Here is a 17,687-nt window from a genome sequence, read left to right as displayed (position 1 = left end):
TTTTAACTATGCACATATGCTGTGCACAAGATATTGTGACAAGCATTGGGTATTTTCTGACTTCTAGGAGCTTACATTTTCCTAGAGGATAGGATGGCATTGTTATGGTTTAATATTTAACTCTTTTTTACCCCCCTTTTGGTGTGATCTTGACAAAGATACTGGAGTGGTTTTCCCTTTCCTTCTCTAACTTATTTTACAGATGAGGAAACTGAGGCAAATAGAACTAAGTGACTTGCTTAAGGTCATACAACTAGAAAGTGTCTGAGGTCAGATTTGGACTCAGGTAGAGTAGCCTTCCTGACTTCAGGCCTGGCACTCCATCCACTGTACCATCTATCTGCTAGATGATACAATTAGGAGCTTAAAAAATGCTTCGTGATTATTTTGTAAATATGAAGTAATTCCAGGAGGGAGAGAACACTGACAAAAAAGAGGAGAGACTTGGGAAAAGCTTCATGATAATAGGTAGCACCAGAAGCTGTGATCTGATAAGCTAGGGATTCTAAGTAGAGCTGAGAGGGGAATATATTTCCGATTTGGTGAATCACCTATACAAAGGTACTGAGGTATAAAATGTTGTGTATAATGAACAGCTGTTGGAACAGATTGACTGAAACAGAAAAGTCATTAAGGGGAATAATCAAAAATTCTGAAAACCTAATTGTTCAGGACTCAAAACCCCAGTCTGTGGATTTTGATTTTGTATTTTAATCCTAAAGGCAAAAGGAAGCTATTGAAGATTTTCCCAGTGAGAGCATAATGTGATCTCACTATCTTGATAAGGTTTAGGAGGGTTTACAATACCAATAATCCATTACAAAAAAAATCATGGAGCATTTTTTATTTTTATTTTTTAGGGGTTTTTTTAACAAGGCAATGGAGTTAAGTGGCTTGCCCAGGGCCACACAGCTAGGTCATTATTAAGTGTCTGAGGTCAGATTTAAACTCAGGTCCTCCTGACTCCAGGAGCAGTGCTCTATCCATTGTGACACCTAGCCGCCCCATCAAGTCAGCTTTATTAAGATAATATAGGGGGGCGGCTAGGTGGCGCAGTAGATAAAGCGCCAGCCCTGGAGTCAGGAGGACCTGGGGTCAAATCTGATCTCAGACACTTAATAATGACCTAGCTGTGTGGCCCTGGGCAAGCCACTTAACTCCATTTGCCTTGTAAAAACCAAAAAAATAAATAAATAGATAGATAGATAGATAGATAGAAAATAAAGTAGGTAGGAGAGAAATAAGTCAGGGGTCCTGAGACTCTGGGGTCCAGAGTAGAATTGGGGCACCCAAACCCAATTAAATCTCATGGTTTTTTTATTAGGGTTTTTTTTGTTTTTTTGGGGGGGGGTTGTAAGGCAATGGGGTTAAGTGGTTTGTCCAAGGCCACACAGCCAGGTAATTATTAAGTGCCTGAGGCCGGATTTGAACTCGAGTATTCCTGACTCCAGGGCTGGTGCTCTATCCACTATGCCACCTAGCTGCCCCAATCTCATAGTTTTTTAAAAAACTAAGATCCGTATGTGGGTCCAGTAGGATTAGACATTGGGTTAAGAGATGGGAACCTGGACCTGGGGACTGGTGTTGATTTGTGCTAGTTGGGGGAGGGAAGACTTCTGGGAAATTGGAGGTCAATTGATATTCAAACCCCTCATTTGCCAGCCTGGAAAAAGAACTTGGGCCATTACCACTGGCATTATTACTCTGATAGAGTGATTCGGGGTTTCTATGCTTTTCTAGGACTTCTTTGTTTAGCATGGTGAGGAGGCTACTGGGGTAATAATTGACCTATAATTTGGGAATATCAAAATTTGGCATTGTCAAGAGAAAGACCTAGCAGAGACACACCAATCCTGTAAGCTTTATCCTTGGGGTTCCTCTGTCCTCTGATTGGAGAGGGGAGAGGATAGACATAAGAGAACTCTTCTTAGGTCCTCTTTGTAAGGAGGGTGCTTAGGGCAGAAATCTCATAATTTCTCACTGAGCTACAGGACTTCATCACTCCTCTACTCCAGCCACCCCCATTTCTGCATCTTTTTAAATGTTATCTCCCCCCGCCCCAGAGTCTGAGTTCTTCAAGGGCAGGATTGTTTTGCTTTCTACCTTTGTATCCCTGAGGCACTTATTATGTGTCTGACACATATTAGGCACTTTAAAAATGTTTATTAATGATTATTAATCAGGGCAGCAACTTCTTTTTCTCTTTCGGAAAACTCTTCTTTTCTCCGAGCACGCTGGGAAAAGACAGAACCCACGCAAGAAACAGACTGTTCCTGTGTAACAGACTGTTCCTGACATGGGTTAATTTATATTGACCAGTTGCTGGGACCTTGAGAGAGAAAGGCAGTCATAGGAAAAACAAATGTGTCTCATTATCAAATGACTCATCTTGCCTTTGCTAGGCACAGAGCCACAGAGACCTTTCCTGGGCCTCCTAGTTCCCCTTTTGTATTTCTCAGAAAGAAATTTTCTTGAACCTTCTTCCCTCTTCCCAGTGGATGCCTTACACAGCCTCATTTTCCTTTTACTTTATGGCAAAACTCTTAGAGAGCTCCCTATGAAGAACTTCCCCTACCAATGCAGATCTACATTTTCTTGGCAATGTATTCCATTAGAATTGCTCGGGGGTCCTAAGAGGTAAAGTATCTTGCCCAGGGTCACAAAGACAGTGCTAATAAAAAGCAGATTTTGATCAAGTTCAAAGTGTCAAACACTCAAGAAGGTAACCCACATCATTCCCTCAACCCACATCATTCCCCAGTTCTGCCCAATCCTGATTAAAATTAAAATTCTAACTGATTTTAATGTGTTGATCTATTAATTAAATATATATAATATAATATATGTATATATCTATATTATATATATTATGTGGTTTTCTAAATCAATCTACAGTCTTAGGATCGTTATGTACAGTTTAGTGACTTCCCAATTTCTATTTGAGTTTGACATCACTGTTCACTACACCATACCATACTGTCTCATAGGGTTATTATTGTTGAGTCCCATCTCACCCTGGTCCCGAAGTCTTATGAAACAGAACAAATAATGTTTTTATGAAGATTATTCCTATTTTTCAGTGAGAAACGCAAGTCAGGAGAGCAGTGAACAAATCTCTCAGGTAGGTAGAAGATTATTAGGCTTAATAATCCTCCAAATAATTTTGTTGCACCATCAATAATGCCCTCCCCATACCATTTTATATGTTTTGGAATTAAACTTAATGATAACTATTTAATCAATCAACAATGTAGAATGCTTACCAACTTTGCTAAGTGCTATGCAACTTTACACCTTATAAGTAATCTGTGCACATATTTAGTTTAATTCAGCAATCTTTTATAAAGTACCTACTACATGCAAAATGAGAGGCAGTTTGGGATAGTAAAGAGAGCTGGCCCCCAGAATTAAGAAAACCTGGGTTCAAGTCTTTCCTCTGATAACATATTGACTCAGGGTCATCCACAGCATCCCATTCCCAGTGATTTTGATTCTTGTCTTGCCACTGGACTTCTACAACTCTGAAGGAGATGGTGAGTTTGCCTAGCTCTGTCTCAAACCCAGTTCATATGCTAGTCTAGACATCATCCTCCTGACATTATTGGTCCTCATCTAGAACAAGGGATAACAACAATGACAAAGACTATGTGATTAAACAAATTACTTAAGCTCTTGGTGCTCTGAACAATTGCCTAAATCTCTAAATTAAAAGGAATTTGTTGTTCTGCATCGATAGAAGCAGTTTTCCTGGAAATTTCCTATGCTGAGGAAATCACAGGCCCGGACCAGAAGTTCTTACTTCAGGTACACAGACACCGCCCCCCCCCCCCCCCCCCCCCCCCCCCCCCGAGAGCTCCATGGGTAGTAGATTTCAGGGCCTCCATGAACAACTTGGGTGGAGAAAAAACACAACTTTAATCAATAATTTTGGTTTTTCCTGTAATCCTATGCAAGGAGCATATGATCGTAAAACAGTGAAGAATCCCTTGTCTAGACTTTTAAAAAAATTTTTAAAAAAATTTTGAACTCCTATGCAAGCATTTTTGTTGACTCCTTAATATGCTTTTGTTTGTTACAAGGAAGCAAGGGTTTGGTGTGGGAAAGGAGTAAGAAGAAATGCCTGTGATAGAAAAACAAATGATAGGAAGACTAATTAAAAAACACCACCATATTAGATTCTGAGGAACCAAGGACAAAAATGAAACCATATCTTCCTCAAGGAGCCTACATTCAACTGGTGGACATGGGGCTGGGAGTGGGAATAGAACAGGCACCTTGGGTAGAAGGTACTTTGAGTAAAAAAGTTAAGGGAGGAGACCAAGCTTCCAAGAAGGCTAAGCCTTAAAGGAAGCTAAGGGAGGAGTACATGGCAGGCAGAGGATAATGGTTTGAGCTAGAAAATAGCTACTAGTTCAGTTTGTCTGGAATGCAGAATACATGTGTGATGGACAGTAAGTAATATAACATAAGGCCAGAAATGCACTAGGAAACCAGATTGCTTCCAGTATGAAATAATAGTGAATACTATTGAGATTATGTGAGGACATGCCTAATTGTAAGGGACCATCAGGAGTCTCCTATTGAATGTTAAAGAAAAAAAAGTGTCTCTGCACTATTGCATTGTTGATGCAGTTGTGACCTTATCCAACCTTTCTGAAGAACAATTTAGAATTATGTCCAAAGGGCAATAAAACTGTGCATACCCTGTACTGGATCTGTATCCAAAGAGAGAAGGTAAAAAACCCACATGTGCAAAAATATTTATAGCAGCTTTTTTCATAGTGGCAAAGAATAGGAAATGAAAGAGATGTCCATCAATTGGGGAATGATTGAACAAATTGTGATGGGACACTATTGTTCTATAAGAAATCATGAGACTTCAGAATAACCTTGGAAAGACTTGCATGAACTGAGTCTGAGTGAAGTGAACAGAATCAGAACAACATTGTACACACTGATAGCACCAACCAACTATGATAAACTTATTCATTACAGCAGCACAATAGTCAAAGAGTATTCTAAAACACTTGTGATGAAAAAAAAATCCATCCATATTCAGAGAACTGAGTTTAAATGGAGACCAAAGTTTAAGTTCAATTTTTGAAAATTTTCTTAGTTTTGTTTTTTCCCTCTCTAATGTTATTTTTTTCTTTTTCGATTTGAATTTTCTTTCACAACATGATTAATATGGATCTATGTTCTAGTACTGTTGTTCATGTATAGTCTATATTATATTGTTTTCTGTCAGGGGAAGAGGGAGGGAGAAAAATGTAAAAATCAAAATCCAGCAAAAAATGATTGCTGAAAACTACAGTTGCATGTAGTTGGAAAAATAAATAAATAAAATACTATTTCCTGGCCCCCAAAATGCATCTATGGAAAAATCTACATACCTATATCAATATACACATAGCCACATACATATATATGTATACATATATGTCCCAAGAACTTTTAAATTTTTTACTAACATTTTCTTAAGTGTAGGCACTTTTTTAAGTGTAGAAAATCATCAAAATAACATTAAGCCTTAATTTGTAGCATTTATTGATTTCTGAGGTGTACATGCTCAAACTGTAAATTTAAACAATCAGTTCTCTTAAGTAAGTATAGGCTAGCTTTTGCACACCCCATAAGAACTGTTGAGATTCAGAGAAAATCCGAAGCTAGGGACTGCTGGAATGGCCAGGGGAGATTTAATGGAGGAAATGAGAATTGCAATGACCCCCTGAAAATCTTTGGATTTGGATGGGTGGAGAATAAAAGGGAGGTCATTCTAGGTGATGGAAACAACGGCAAAGACTCAGAGGCACCAATGGGTGTGACATTTCCGTGGGATGGTGAGAACACTGGTCTAAGTGGAGAAGAGGTATGTGTCTTTTTAAACAGAAATAAAAAGGAGCCAAACAGCAACTTGTATAAGTTTGCACTTTCATGAGCTTAGTGGCTTTTGGGAGTTGGGGCAATAGACCACAGAGAACATGGAATTAATTTCTTGATTTTGAGGACTCTAGACTAGATCTCAGTTATTTCAGGTTTGAATTTTCCCAGGAAGGCTAAATAATACCATCTGTAATACTGGTGGGGAGAAAGTGAGAAGAAAAAAAAGAAATAAAGAACAAGAAAGACAATGAGAACAAAAGGAAGAGAGAGAAAAGAATCTCCAAGACATGGGAGAGTGTTTGATTTGTGATTTTGTGAACTATGACAAACACCTGCATCATGTCACTGACACACAAACTCCGAAGTCAAAAAACTTTCTGCTACTTTCCCCTACTTCCAAGATGCCTCTAGAAGTAATGCCTCCTCACTTGTCCCATGGGAACATATAGAGTGATAGCAGAAAGTTCTTTAGGAATCCCTTTGGGGCCCAAGTGACACAAACTCAGGGGATGTTTGGTCGACAAATGAGGGGAACTAAAGACTAAGTCTTTTGAAAAGAAGGGAAGTCAAAATCGCAGGAGGACCTCCATTAGGTACATTGGCAATAGTGTTCAGAGATAATATATTCATCCCCAGAAACTTCAAGGTTTATTGTAATGAATGGAGCTCAAAAAGAGAAGGTCTAGATTCAAATGTTATCTCTTAAACTGACTCGGTGACCTTGGGCAAATTAAATCTTTTCTGGACCTCAGTTTCCTCATCTGTAAAATGAAGAGGTGATCTCTAAAGTTACTTCCAGGTCTGTGATCTTATCTTTTCTCTGAATTTCCTGTGGAACTAACAGTCTGTGTCACACAGTGGAGTAATTCTATATTTTTTTTGTATTCATTAAATGAGCTTGTCTTCCTATTTAGAAGAAAGATCATGCTTTTGTTTGTCACAATAAATGGTACACATAGTAAGCATACAATAAGCCCCTATTGGTTAAATCACTCACATTGACTTGCCTACATTTTTTCTTATTTGTGAAAGGTAAAGGGGAGAGGGTTCCCCCCCCCCATTGTGAGCCGCAATATCCAAAAGTTCATCCAGGTTGTCAGATTGAAGCCCTTGGGCCTTGACAATGATTTGTATAAGTCTAGAGATTCATATTTTCTGAAACATCAGCCTTGAATAGGTAGAAATTCTTTAGTTTAAAGAGCCACATTTTCTTCTCCTCACATAATCCATTTCATCACCCTCCCTGAACTAGTGAGGCATGGCCCATTTCTCAGATTGTCATTGATTACCTTCTAGATACTACTTAAGTCCACAAAATATGGACTACATTTTGACTTGATTTCTGGGCCTCGGGCCTCAAGGTGGGCCTCTCCTAAGATTGTAACTATCAGGAAAGCAAAAGGGGTGTTTTTGAATATGACTATTCAAATGCATATATTTTGATGCCAAAAATATTATTCTCCATCATATTTATGTATTCATTTTATGATAATCATATAATAATCACATGATAAAATATGTACTACAAATAATAATCACATAAAATATGTACAACAAAACCTCTGGCAGATGGTATAGTATACACAAATGTTTTCTTTTAGTTCTGTTCTAAGGAACTTTTACTCTTATTTTAATGAACACCTATCATTCTTTCCATCATTCTTTCTGAAAAGGTAAAGTTCAGTGGATGCTGCCTTAGTGCTATTAAAAAAAAAAGAAAAGTTTAGCAAAGGGCAATGGATAATTGGAAACCAGAAAGTCATATCGTGATCTATGTTGCTCTTCCCTCATTGGACAATGAGGGAATGAAGTAACCTCTCCAAAGTACATTAGAAGTATGGCCATAAGATTAACTTTAAAATATGTCTAAACTGTTATTATATATTATTATTATTATATATAATTGTATATAATATAAATATAATTATGATATTATATTATATAGCATATATTATACATAATTCCTTTGGCTTTGAAATAGTTCATTTCTCAGATTAAAGAATCAGGCAATCTTCAAAATCGAAAAGGTTTTGTTGTTCAGTTATTTCAATAGTGTCCAACTCTTTATGACCCCATTTGGGATTTTCTTGGCAAAATACTATAGTGGTTTTGCTATATCCATCTCCCACTCATTTTACAGATGAGGAAACTAAGGAAACAAAGCTAAGTGAAATAAATGATAGAGAAGATGTGGTATTCACAAGTTGAAGGTAAAGAAGTAAAAGAAGACAACTAAAGTGTTCCATAGGCATCCTTGTAAGACTAGGAGAAAATGACAAGGGAATCCATATTAGATGAATCTTTTGTGTTGGCAGGGATAGATTATGGGCTGTGTGACTCACATCTCCAAATCAAATGGGTCACATATCCATCTATGGATCAAAGGATCTGGATTTGGTACTGCTATTTACCCCAGTGGAAAAAGGGCTTTGTTTATAGTCAGGATATTCAAATCCAAACTGAGGCTATAGCTATGTGATTCTGGGCAAATTCTTTTTTAAAAAAACCAGCTCTCTTTGCCTCCACTTCCCCAACTGTAAAATGGCGACAATAAGAGCATTTACCTTTTAGGGTTACTATGAAAATAAAATAAAAGACTATTTTAAAGCATTGCAAATCTTAGAGCATTATATAAATTCTAACTTTTATTATGACTAGTTTTGTAACTATGGTCAGGTTGTTTAACCTTTCTGGATCTCAGATTCCTCAGCTATAAAATGAGAAGGTTGCAGTAATTTCTAAAGTCCCTTTTATTTCCAAATCTGTGAGACTGGGTACAATAATCAACCCATTCTCACCTCTCCCCAAAAACTCTACACTCAAAGGTTAAGGTTTAACAGCACTGGCGTAGAACATAAAATTCTTTGAGGTTAGGCAATATCTTGCTTTTGTATTTGTATCCATAGTAGCTGAATTGAAGTTTGTCTAATATTTTCTCTTATTCATACCTTTGCTGCAAAAGGATTTTTCTCTTCATTATTTCTCATCTATAAAAGAACCTTAACTGTAATGCCAGAATGTAAAGATCTATGGAGTTGGAGTAAAGAAATCTGCATTACTTTTCTTAGCTATGTAACCATAAAAAAAATTACTCAATTTCTCTGTGCTTTAGTTTCCTAAACAGGCAGGTTGGTCTTATTTTCTTCTGTTATTTATACTGAATAATTCTGCAATTAATGATTTTTCCATTTTCAATTTACATACTTTCTCTCATATGCTTCCATATGTTATGGTAATGTTATGGTAAAAGAAACTCTTTAAATCAAGGCTCTGGGCAAAGGCATGAAACTTTGTCTCCTTGGGCCAGAAGAAGTAGCTACTTTTTGATGAGATGCAATCTTTGACCACCTTCATACCCAAGTTATTTAATTCCTAACCTAGAAATTTTGAGAAGGTTTTAGTAATTGACTGAGTTTATTATTAGATTTTGGGGCAAGGCATTTCTAGCTTTTTAAAAACTTTCCCATTTACTTCAACTTTAATTGACTTTCCTCTTCTCAACTCCTATAGCACTTATAGTCAACATGACAAAATTAAGTTCTCAGTTCCATAAAATGTATCACTATAAATTCCTCCAGGTCCCAGCTGGCTTCTTACCTTGGAAAATATTTTTTTTAGTTTCTTTAACATTTCTATTTAAAGTTTTGAGTTTGAAATTCTATTCCTCCCTCCCTCTCTTCCCTCCTCCCTCCCTGAGACAGTAAGCAACCAATTATAAGTTATGCATATGCAATTATGTAAAACATTTTCATATTTGTTATTTTGTACAAGAAGACCTGAATAAAAGAAAAAATGAAAGAAAAAAGTGAAAATGTCATGCTTCAATATATATTCAATAAATATCAATTCTTTCTTTGGAGGTGCATAGTATGCTTCATCATTAATTCTTTGTGATTGTTTTGGATCATTGTACTGCTGAGAATAGCTAAGTCATTCACAGTTCTTCATTGAGCTATATTGCTATTATTGTGTACAACAATCTCCTGGTTCTTTCACTTTACTATGCATCAGTTTGTGTAAATCTTTCCAGGTTTTTATGAAATCATCCTCTCTGTTATTTCTTATAGCACAATAATATTCCATCACAATCATATACCAAAGTCTTTTTAGCCATTCCCCAATTGATGGGCATCCTTCTGATTTCCAATTCTTAGTCATCACAATAAGAGCTGCTATAACTATTTTTGTAAAAATAAGACTTTTCCCCTCTTTTTAGTTGTCTTTGGGATGTAACCCTAGCAGTGTTATTGCTGGATCAAAGAATATTTAGTTTTATAGTCTTTGGGTGTAGTTCTAAACTGCTCTCCAGAATGACTGGATCATTTCACAACTTGACCAACAGTGTATTAATGTCCTAGTTTTCCCCTATTCCCTCTAACCTCCAACATTTTCCCCTTTTGATTTATTAGCCAATTTGATAAGTGTGAGGAGGTACCTAGAATTCTTTTAATATTCATTTCTTTAAATAATGGTGGTTTACAGCATTTTTAATATGATTTTAGCTTTAATTTCATCTGAAAACTGCTCATTCATATGCTTTAACTATTTATCAACTGGGGAATGGCTTGCAATTCTTATAAATTTGACTCAGTTCTTTACATATTTGATAAATGAAGCCTTTATCAGAAACACTGGCCATAAAAAAAATTGTTTCCTAGCTTTCCTTCTAATCTGTTGCTTATGTAAATTTAATGTAATCAAAATGATTTTTTATTTTGTAATGCTCTATTTTTTATTTGTCTTTAAATTCTTCCATTACCCATAAATCTGACAGATTATTTCATGCTCTCTTAATTTGCTTACCCTTTATGTGTAAAGCATGTACCTCTTTTGATCCTATCTTCTTCAATGGTATAAAATTTTATTCTATACCTTCTATCATGCTGTTTTCTAGTTTTCCCAGTAGTTTTGTCAAATAAGTTTTTTTTTCTAACATCTTGGATCTTTGAGTTTATCATATGCTAGATTATTATGGTCACTTACTTTAATGTAATTTGAACTTAATCTATGATTCCCCATTCTGTTTCTTAGTTCCAGATTATTTTAATACAGTTTAAGCTCTGGCATGACCAGACCATCTTCTTTCACATTTTTAAATTGATTCCTAGAAAATAATACAACCTCTGTAGCTCTCTCCTAAACTGAGTTTCTCCCAGAACCTCTATTTTGAGAAAGTGCCCAAGCTTTCCCATGCTTCAATTTTCTGTCATTCCTGACACTCGAATTTCCCACCATGCCTCCACCAAACAACTTCCTTTTTTAGTTGCTCTTTTAAGCTCTCTTTTACATTGTTGTCTTTTTTCAGTAAAATGTAAGCTCTATGCAGGCAGGATCTTCCTTTTTGCTTGTATTTCATATTCCCATCTATTAGCAGTGTCTCACACATAGATGACAATAAATACTTGCTGACTTGACTTGGCTAGAAAAATGATTATTTTATCCAAGCCCCAATTATATAGATTAGGAAATTGGAAACCAAGGTTGAATAAATGTTTAGTGACTGAGTTGGGAGTAGAATCTCAGTTTCTTGATTGCTAATTCAGTATTTCTTAAATAATGCTGGTTTGTGGAATTGTCCACTGGAAATCTCAGCAATGTACATCTAGAGTTGATCTTAACACCCAAGTCAATCAACTATTGGAAAAGTAATTCTCCAATGTCTTCTGTCACACCAGCAAAGTGAATAACTTCTTCAGCTTCCTCTTCTGACTTCCCTCCCATTCAAGCTCTTTAAGGACAGAGAGTATTGGGTTAAGAGTCAGATTACTTGGGTCTGAATACTGGCTCTTGTGCTTATTGGTTGGTTAATTGATTAGAAGGGTGGTAACTGAATATTGTTTAGTTAACCTTCTCCAGTCATTTTTTTTTGCACCACCTACCCGATTATCTTTGCTCTCCCCCCCCCCTTCTTTTTCATTTATTTATTTTTCGTTTTTTTTTCTGTTTTTCAAGCATTTGGGTTAAGTGACTTGCCAAAGGTCTCACAGTTAGGTAATTATTAAGTGTCTAATATCAAATTTGAACTCAGGTCTTCCTGACTCCAGGGCAGGTGCTCTATCCACTGTACCATCGAGCTGCCCCTCTTCCTCCTTTTTTTAGAATTAGTCAGCTCCAAAAGATGCCTGTTATCATAGAGAACCTCATCAAGAAAACCCCAATGGTCACAAAACTACAATCTTTGGAAGATTCTGCATAAGAATATATCCTGTGTTTTAGTGTAGAGCACTGTGCACAATAGTCAATCAGTATTTATTGAGTACCTATATGGGAATACAAAGAAAGGCAAAACAAAACAATACAGAACCATTTCTTAAGTGAGGACTTATCAAATGTGTTGAATTGAAATTGTGTAGAACAAGTTTATTGAAACAGAATTGTTTCTTACAGTTTCTTTAAAAAAAAAAGGTGGGCAGATCTCTCTCTCTTTTTTTAAGGTTTTGCAAGGCAATGGGGTTAAGCGGCTTGCCCAAGGCCACACGGCTAGGTAATTATTAAGTGTCTGAGGCTGGATTTGAACCCAGGTACTCCTGACTCCAGGGCTGGTGCTTTATCCACTGTGCCACCTAGCTGCCCCCAGATATTTTCAGTCAGATTTTCTACTGATTAGGAAAGTTAGGTTTCCTGCTGAGATTAAAATAGTTATTAAGTGATAAGAAAACTGAATATCCTAAAATTCACTATTCAGGGGTGGCTAGGTGGCGCAGTGGAAAGAGCACCGGCCCTGGAGTCAGGAGTACCTGAGTTCAAATCCAGCCTCAGACACTTAATAATTACCTAGCCGTGTGGCCTTGGGCAAGCTGCTTAACCCCATCTGCCTTGCAAAAACCTAAAAAAGAAAATTCACTATTCAGAAAAGCTGACACCATTGAAGACAAGAAGATCTTATTTTTTACAAAAAAAATCCACTTTATTATTTTCTGCATTATAAGTGGTACAGATGTAAACTTTAGGGAATCACCTGATAATTGCATAACTTTGGGGGAACATAGTTATTAAGCACCTTCAATGTTCTGCACATTTTTTAGAATTGAAAGTTTTTAAAATTTTTTGGAAAATGTATCTGATAAAATATGAATAAAATGAAGTTACAAAAGTTATACAAAATCATCAAGAACACTTTATAATAGAGCTGGATATGTTTTGATAAATATAAATCAAAAGGAATCTCAACTGTAGGATAGGTCTCAAATCAACCCCAACACTGCTGGAGGGACCAAAAGCTTCCCCAATCTTGTACTTTCACTTGTTCCCCTCTACCTCCAAGTTCACTCTACGTGCTACTACCAGATTAATCTTCTTCAAATATCATTAATTTCTTTCACTATCCTGTTCAGAGGAAGAACTCCCTCCCACCTAACAATTTGAAGACTCTTCTTTTCCTTCAGAATAAAGTCCAAATTCCTTTCCTTGCCATTCAAGGTGCTCCACAACCTAATGCCAAGCTTCCATTATAATGTTACTTCCCATTACTTTCTTATACATAATCTGTTTTACACACACTGATCTAGGGCATGTTTTTCAAATGCATTGTCCCTAACTTTTTGTATTTCCAACTCCATTCTTTTTCCCCTTTTCAAGTACTGGTCATCCTTCATGATCCACAGAAAGTTTCACTTTCTCCATAAATGTTTTTCCTTGACAATCTAGCCCACTGTCTTCTTTGGATTCCTGCAGAACTTACTATACTATTCATTTGGCACTTAACTGATTTTCTTCCACGGCATGGCCAGGGAAAATGTAAGAGAGAGAGAGAGAGAGAGAGAGAGAGAGAGAGAGAGAGAGAGAGAGAGAGAGAGAGAGAGAGAGAGAGAGAGAGAGAGAGAGAGAGAGAGAGAGAGATAGACAGAGAGAGAGAGAGAGAGACAGACAGAGAGAGAGAGAGAGAGAGAGAGAGACAGAGAGAGACAGAGAGAGAGAGACAGAGAGAGAGACAGAGAGAGAGAGACAGAGAGAAACAGAGGGAAACAGAGAGCTCATTCTTTGGCACATGGGTGCCTTGACCTCAGAACTTAGTGAGTTTTATCTGTTGGTTATGTTAACACATTCTTTTTCCCCTCTCCAGTTTCTTTGTCTAAAGCTATTTAATCAATTACTACATAAGCAATCCCTTGTCTTTATGCCATCAAATCCCTCAACTTTAGAAATTTAGCTTTGGATCCATATTTCTATTGTGATTCTTTATTAACCACAGCTTCTTAAAAGTAGATGATATAAGAAACCCATTCAAACTACTCAAATACCTAAAAAAAAGCATCTTTTAATCAATCACAGAAAATACCTAGAAAAATAAATGGGGCAAATCAATCAATAAACATTTATTAAGAACTGTTGAGCACTGTGCTAAGTTCTAGGGATAAAAAAAGAGGCAAGGGCCTGTTTAATAAGTCTTCCAATAACAACCAGTTAAGAATTAGGTCCCTAGAATATAAAAACTATCAGATGTGCCTTCTGGGGGGGGGGGGAAGCAAGATTGGGGGAAAAAATTGTAAGATTAAAAAAACAATAAAAAAATTTTAAAAAAAAGAATTAGTTTCCTTAATTTAGTTTATATTTACAAAGTACCTACTATCTGCATTGCACAATGATAACAGAGATTTGCATATAGTAGGTGCTAAATAAATGTTGAATTGAAGTATTATGACTATATATTTCCTGGAATATCTAAACCACTGCAATGTACCTACCATCATATGCTAAAGGAGAGAGAGAGAGAGAGAGAGAGAGAGAGAGAGAGAGAGAGAGAGAGAGAGAGAGATCATTCAAATCTCCCTCCCTCTGAGGCATCATCAACTCTACAGTTTTTCTCCACTTAGAAGATGGAAGGCCAATAAGGATTATTCACATGGTGAGTGAGGATACTGTATAAGGCACTTGAAATCATAGTAATCAAATAAGGAGGAGAAGCAGATCTAAGGAGAATTTTTTTAATTATGAGGAATGTTAGTTTGCTAAATGGATAAGGTATAGGAGAAGAAAATTATCTCCATAGAATTCATTTCCTGGCCTTGGAACACAGGAATAGAGAATTATATAAAATGTTGAGACAAGGGATGAATTGATGCCTATGTAGTCTCTCTAGGATACAGTTTCCTAATCTGAAAAGTGAGAAAGTTGGACCCAAGTTAATCTTTCCAGCTCTAACATTCCATGGTCTTGGCATATTGGATTATTAATGGCAAAGGTACATGTGGGTGGGTGCATTAGAGGAGGTGGTTGGTGCAGCTTGAGGGATTCCAAAGACTCCTCTTAACACCTAAATAGCTCTGCTATTGGCCTAAAATATCTACTTTTAGATTCAGTCATTTGGGTTAAGGTCTGCATGTCACTGTTAAAATGCTAATATTTTACTGGCATGGGTGACATAAATTTCTCTGCAGACATTTCCCAAGGAAATGGGAAGGAGCATAGCCAATGTTTTCTTTTTCCAGGATTAAAGAGTAGACCAAAGAGGCCTAGATAAGACATTATAGTGGGAAGCCTTTGGCAGCATGAGAGAACTGAATATGTTGGAAGAGGTATATTAGAGGGGGAGGTCAATGAAACAGGGAAAGAGAGCACCTGAAAGGGAGGTGGGAGGCCACGGCAGAGAAACCTAGCCTACCTCACAATTCTTCCCAAATTGGCTCAGGCTGGTTGTGTTTCAAGGGGCTAAGTGAGACTCAAGAATCCAGACAACACAGCTGTGAGGCTACTCACATTTCTCCAAGCCTCCACCAAGAGTGTCCTTAAGGTTCTAGTATATGGATTAAGGCTTTCCTATTATAGAGGGCACACGATATATATATATATTTAAGTGGTAAAGGGAACACTGAGGGTCCCCAGGTTGTGTTGGTCGCAGGGTCAATTACAACTTGACTCTGAAAAATGGGTTTCAATCTGGCCCACATCAAGGTAGGGTGCTGCAGTTGAAAATGTGGTGTCAGTGGCATTCCTTTCTTTTTTGGTTTCCAGTGCATTATTTCCTCTCTATGCAGTCAACCCCCAGGGTGTTGTCAGGACACCGACAGGACCTGCTTCCTGGGGTTGCCAAGCAAAGATGAGTGCAGCCTCCATTATTCACCGTGCAATAGTTGTGGCCTGTTGTAAGACAAAAATATATTCATTTTAGTATCAAGGGAAGTCACCTGAGTTGACAAAGAAAAATGTTAGCTATGATTTTAACAAGATAGCCTCTCTATTGAGTCATTTTTTTTGGCCTCTATGAACTTCATGATGCAATGAGTAAAGTAGACAGAAGGCTAACATTGAAGTTATGAAAAATTGGGTTCAAATCCTGCTCATTGACGCAGCTATAAGTGGCATAGATAGAGCACTAGTGCAGAGGGATCCCTCTCTTTCAACTTTACAGTCCTCATCTTAGTGTGGACTGAGCAGTCGCCTAAGAGAGAGAACTCGGTTCAAATCATACCTCAAGACAAAAGCTGTGTGACCCTGGGAAAATCACTTAACTTCTGTTTTGTCATCAGAAAAATGGATTTTATGGCTTCTTCCAGCTCTAAATCTATGTGAGCTGGTTTAAGTCACTAAACTGTTCAATGTTTCAGGAAACTCTCAAAGAAGATACATCTGCGTTCCTAACTCACTTCAGTAAAAGAGAGATTCCATACCAGGGAGCTCACTCCATTAATTAAATCACAGGTTCTGATTTTTAGAAAAAGGATATTAAGACATGAAGCTGTTCAGGATGTTCAGAACTGCCTAAGTCTTTTCATTGGAACTCTCCTTCCTCATTTCTTTCTTGCATATAAACCAAATCCCAAGCCAGAAAACAAAATATAATGATCTGGTTTGCAAGCTGTTCAGATGAACAAAGCTCATCTCCCCCAAGTCTTCGGAACTCGGCTGGAAGGCTACTCCTTGTTGTGTCCAACTCTTCATGACCCCAGTTGCAGTTTTCTTGACAGAAATACTGATTTTCTTTACAAATTTTCTTCAACTCATGAAAAACTAAGGCAAACAGGGGTAAGTGCCTTGCCCAAGAACACACAGCTATTAAATGTCTAAGATAGGATTTGAACTGAGCATTGTTTTTTCTGAGGCAGGATACAAACTGAGCACTATATTTGTAGTGATTGATTAGGTTGCTCAAAATCATGGACCTCCCAAAGATCTGAAAAGCTCTTCCTCATCACTGAGGAAGGGCACATCATGGGCACATCAACCCTGCCATGTACCCATCCAATCCCACTTTCTCCCTCATTCCTGCTTCAGTTTTACCTTCAGCTTCAAAAGATTTGACAAACCTAGATTCCAACAGTGTCGGTGGTAGTTACCTTGGGGACATTGAGAAAACGCTGTTGTTATGCCATACAGCCGTGTCTGTTTGTGAGGATGGAAGCTGTCTGTCTCTTTGGAAATAGCGAGATCCACTGCCACTACAGAATTCCTACCAGAAAGGAAACAAAACAAAATATTGTGTTTGTTCTGCAGGGAAACCTTTTTTGCAGATATGTTAGTTGTCAGAAGGATATTAGTAACTAAAGGTTATGGGCTCTCTTCTGAGGCGAGCACATATTCCTCCAGGTGGGGGGGGGGTGAGGGCCTGGAGTTTCAAGCCTGGTGACAACTTCTTGGAGGTAAGAAAGGTTCAAACTACAATTCTCACCATTCCTCTCTGGCTTAAAATAAAGGTTCTCTAAATTCTTTGGGCAGCCATCTCCCTGCACTACCTTTGGGAGATGGGGTTAGTAAGTTTAGCAAGGGGCTTGAGGAAATACAGCTAATTAAAGTACTATGGTAAAGAAAAGTGACATCATTCATTCCAAATGGTGCAGGACCCCCATAGAGTAGATCAATAGCCTAAG

General features: G+C 37.4%; 1 protein-coding gene across 1 annotated transcript in view; it reads right to left on the bottom strand.

The window, feature by feature from the left end:
• Window positions 1-12,765: 12,765 nt before the first annotated feature.
• LOC141513277 (nidogen-1-like) overlaps window positions 12,766-17,687 on the bottom strand; it is a 95,392-nt gene continuing 90,470 nt past the window's right edge. The window contains exons 18-19 of the mRNA XM_074222962.1: window positions 17,157-17,269; window positions 12,766-15,960 (exon numbers count right to left, since the gene is read on the bottom strand). Of these exons, the coding sequence (XP_074079063.1) occupies window positions 15,839-15,960; window positions 17,157-17,269 (235 nt within the window). The 3' untranslated portion in view covers window positions 12,766-15,838. The remainder of the gene's footprint in view (window positions 15,961-17,156; window positions 17,270-17,687) is intronic.

The sequence above is a fragment of the Macrotis lagotis genome, chromosome 2 (assembly GCF_037893015.1).
Source record: "Macrotis lagotis isolate mMagLag1 chromosome 2, bilby.v1.9.chrom.fasta, whole genome shotgun sequence".
NCBI classification, from domain to species: Eukaryota; Metazoa; Chordata; class Mammalia; order Peramelemorphia; family Peramelidae; genus Macrotis; species Macrotis lagotis.
The sequence above is the reverse complement of the archived record's forward strand: the minus strand, read 5'-3'. Positions and strand labels throughout refer to the sequence as shown.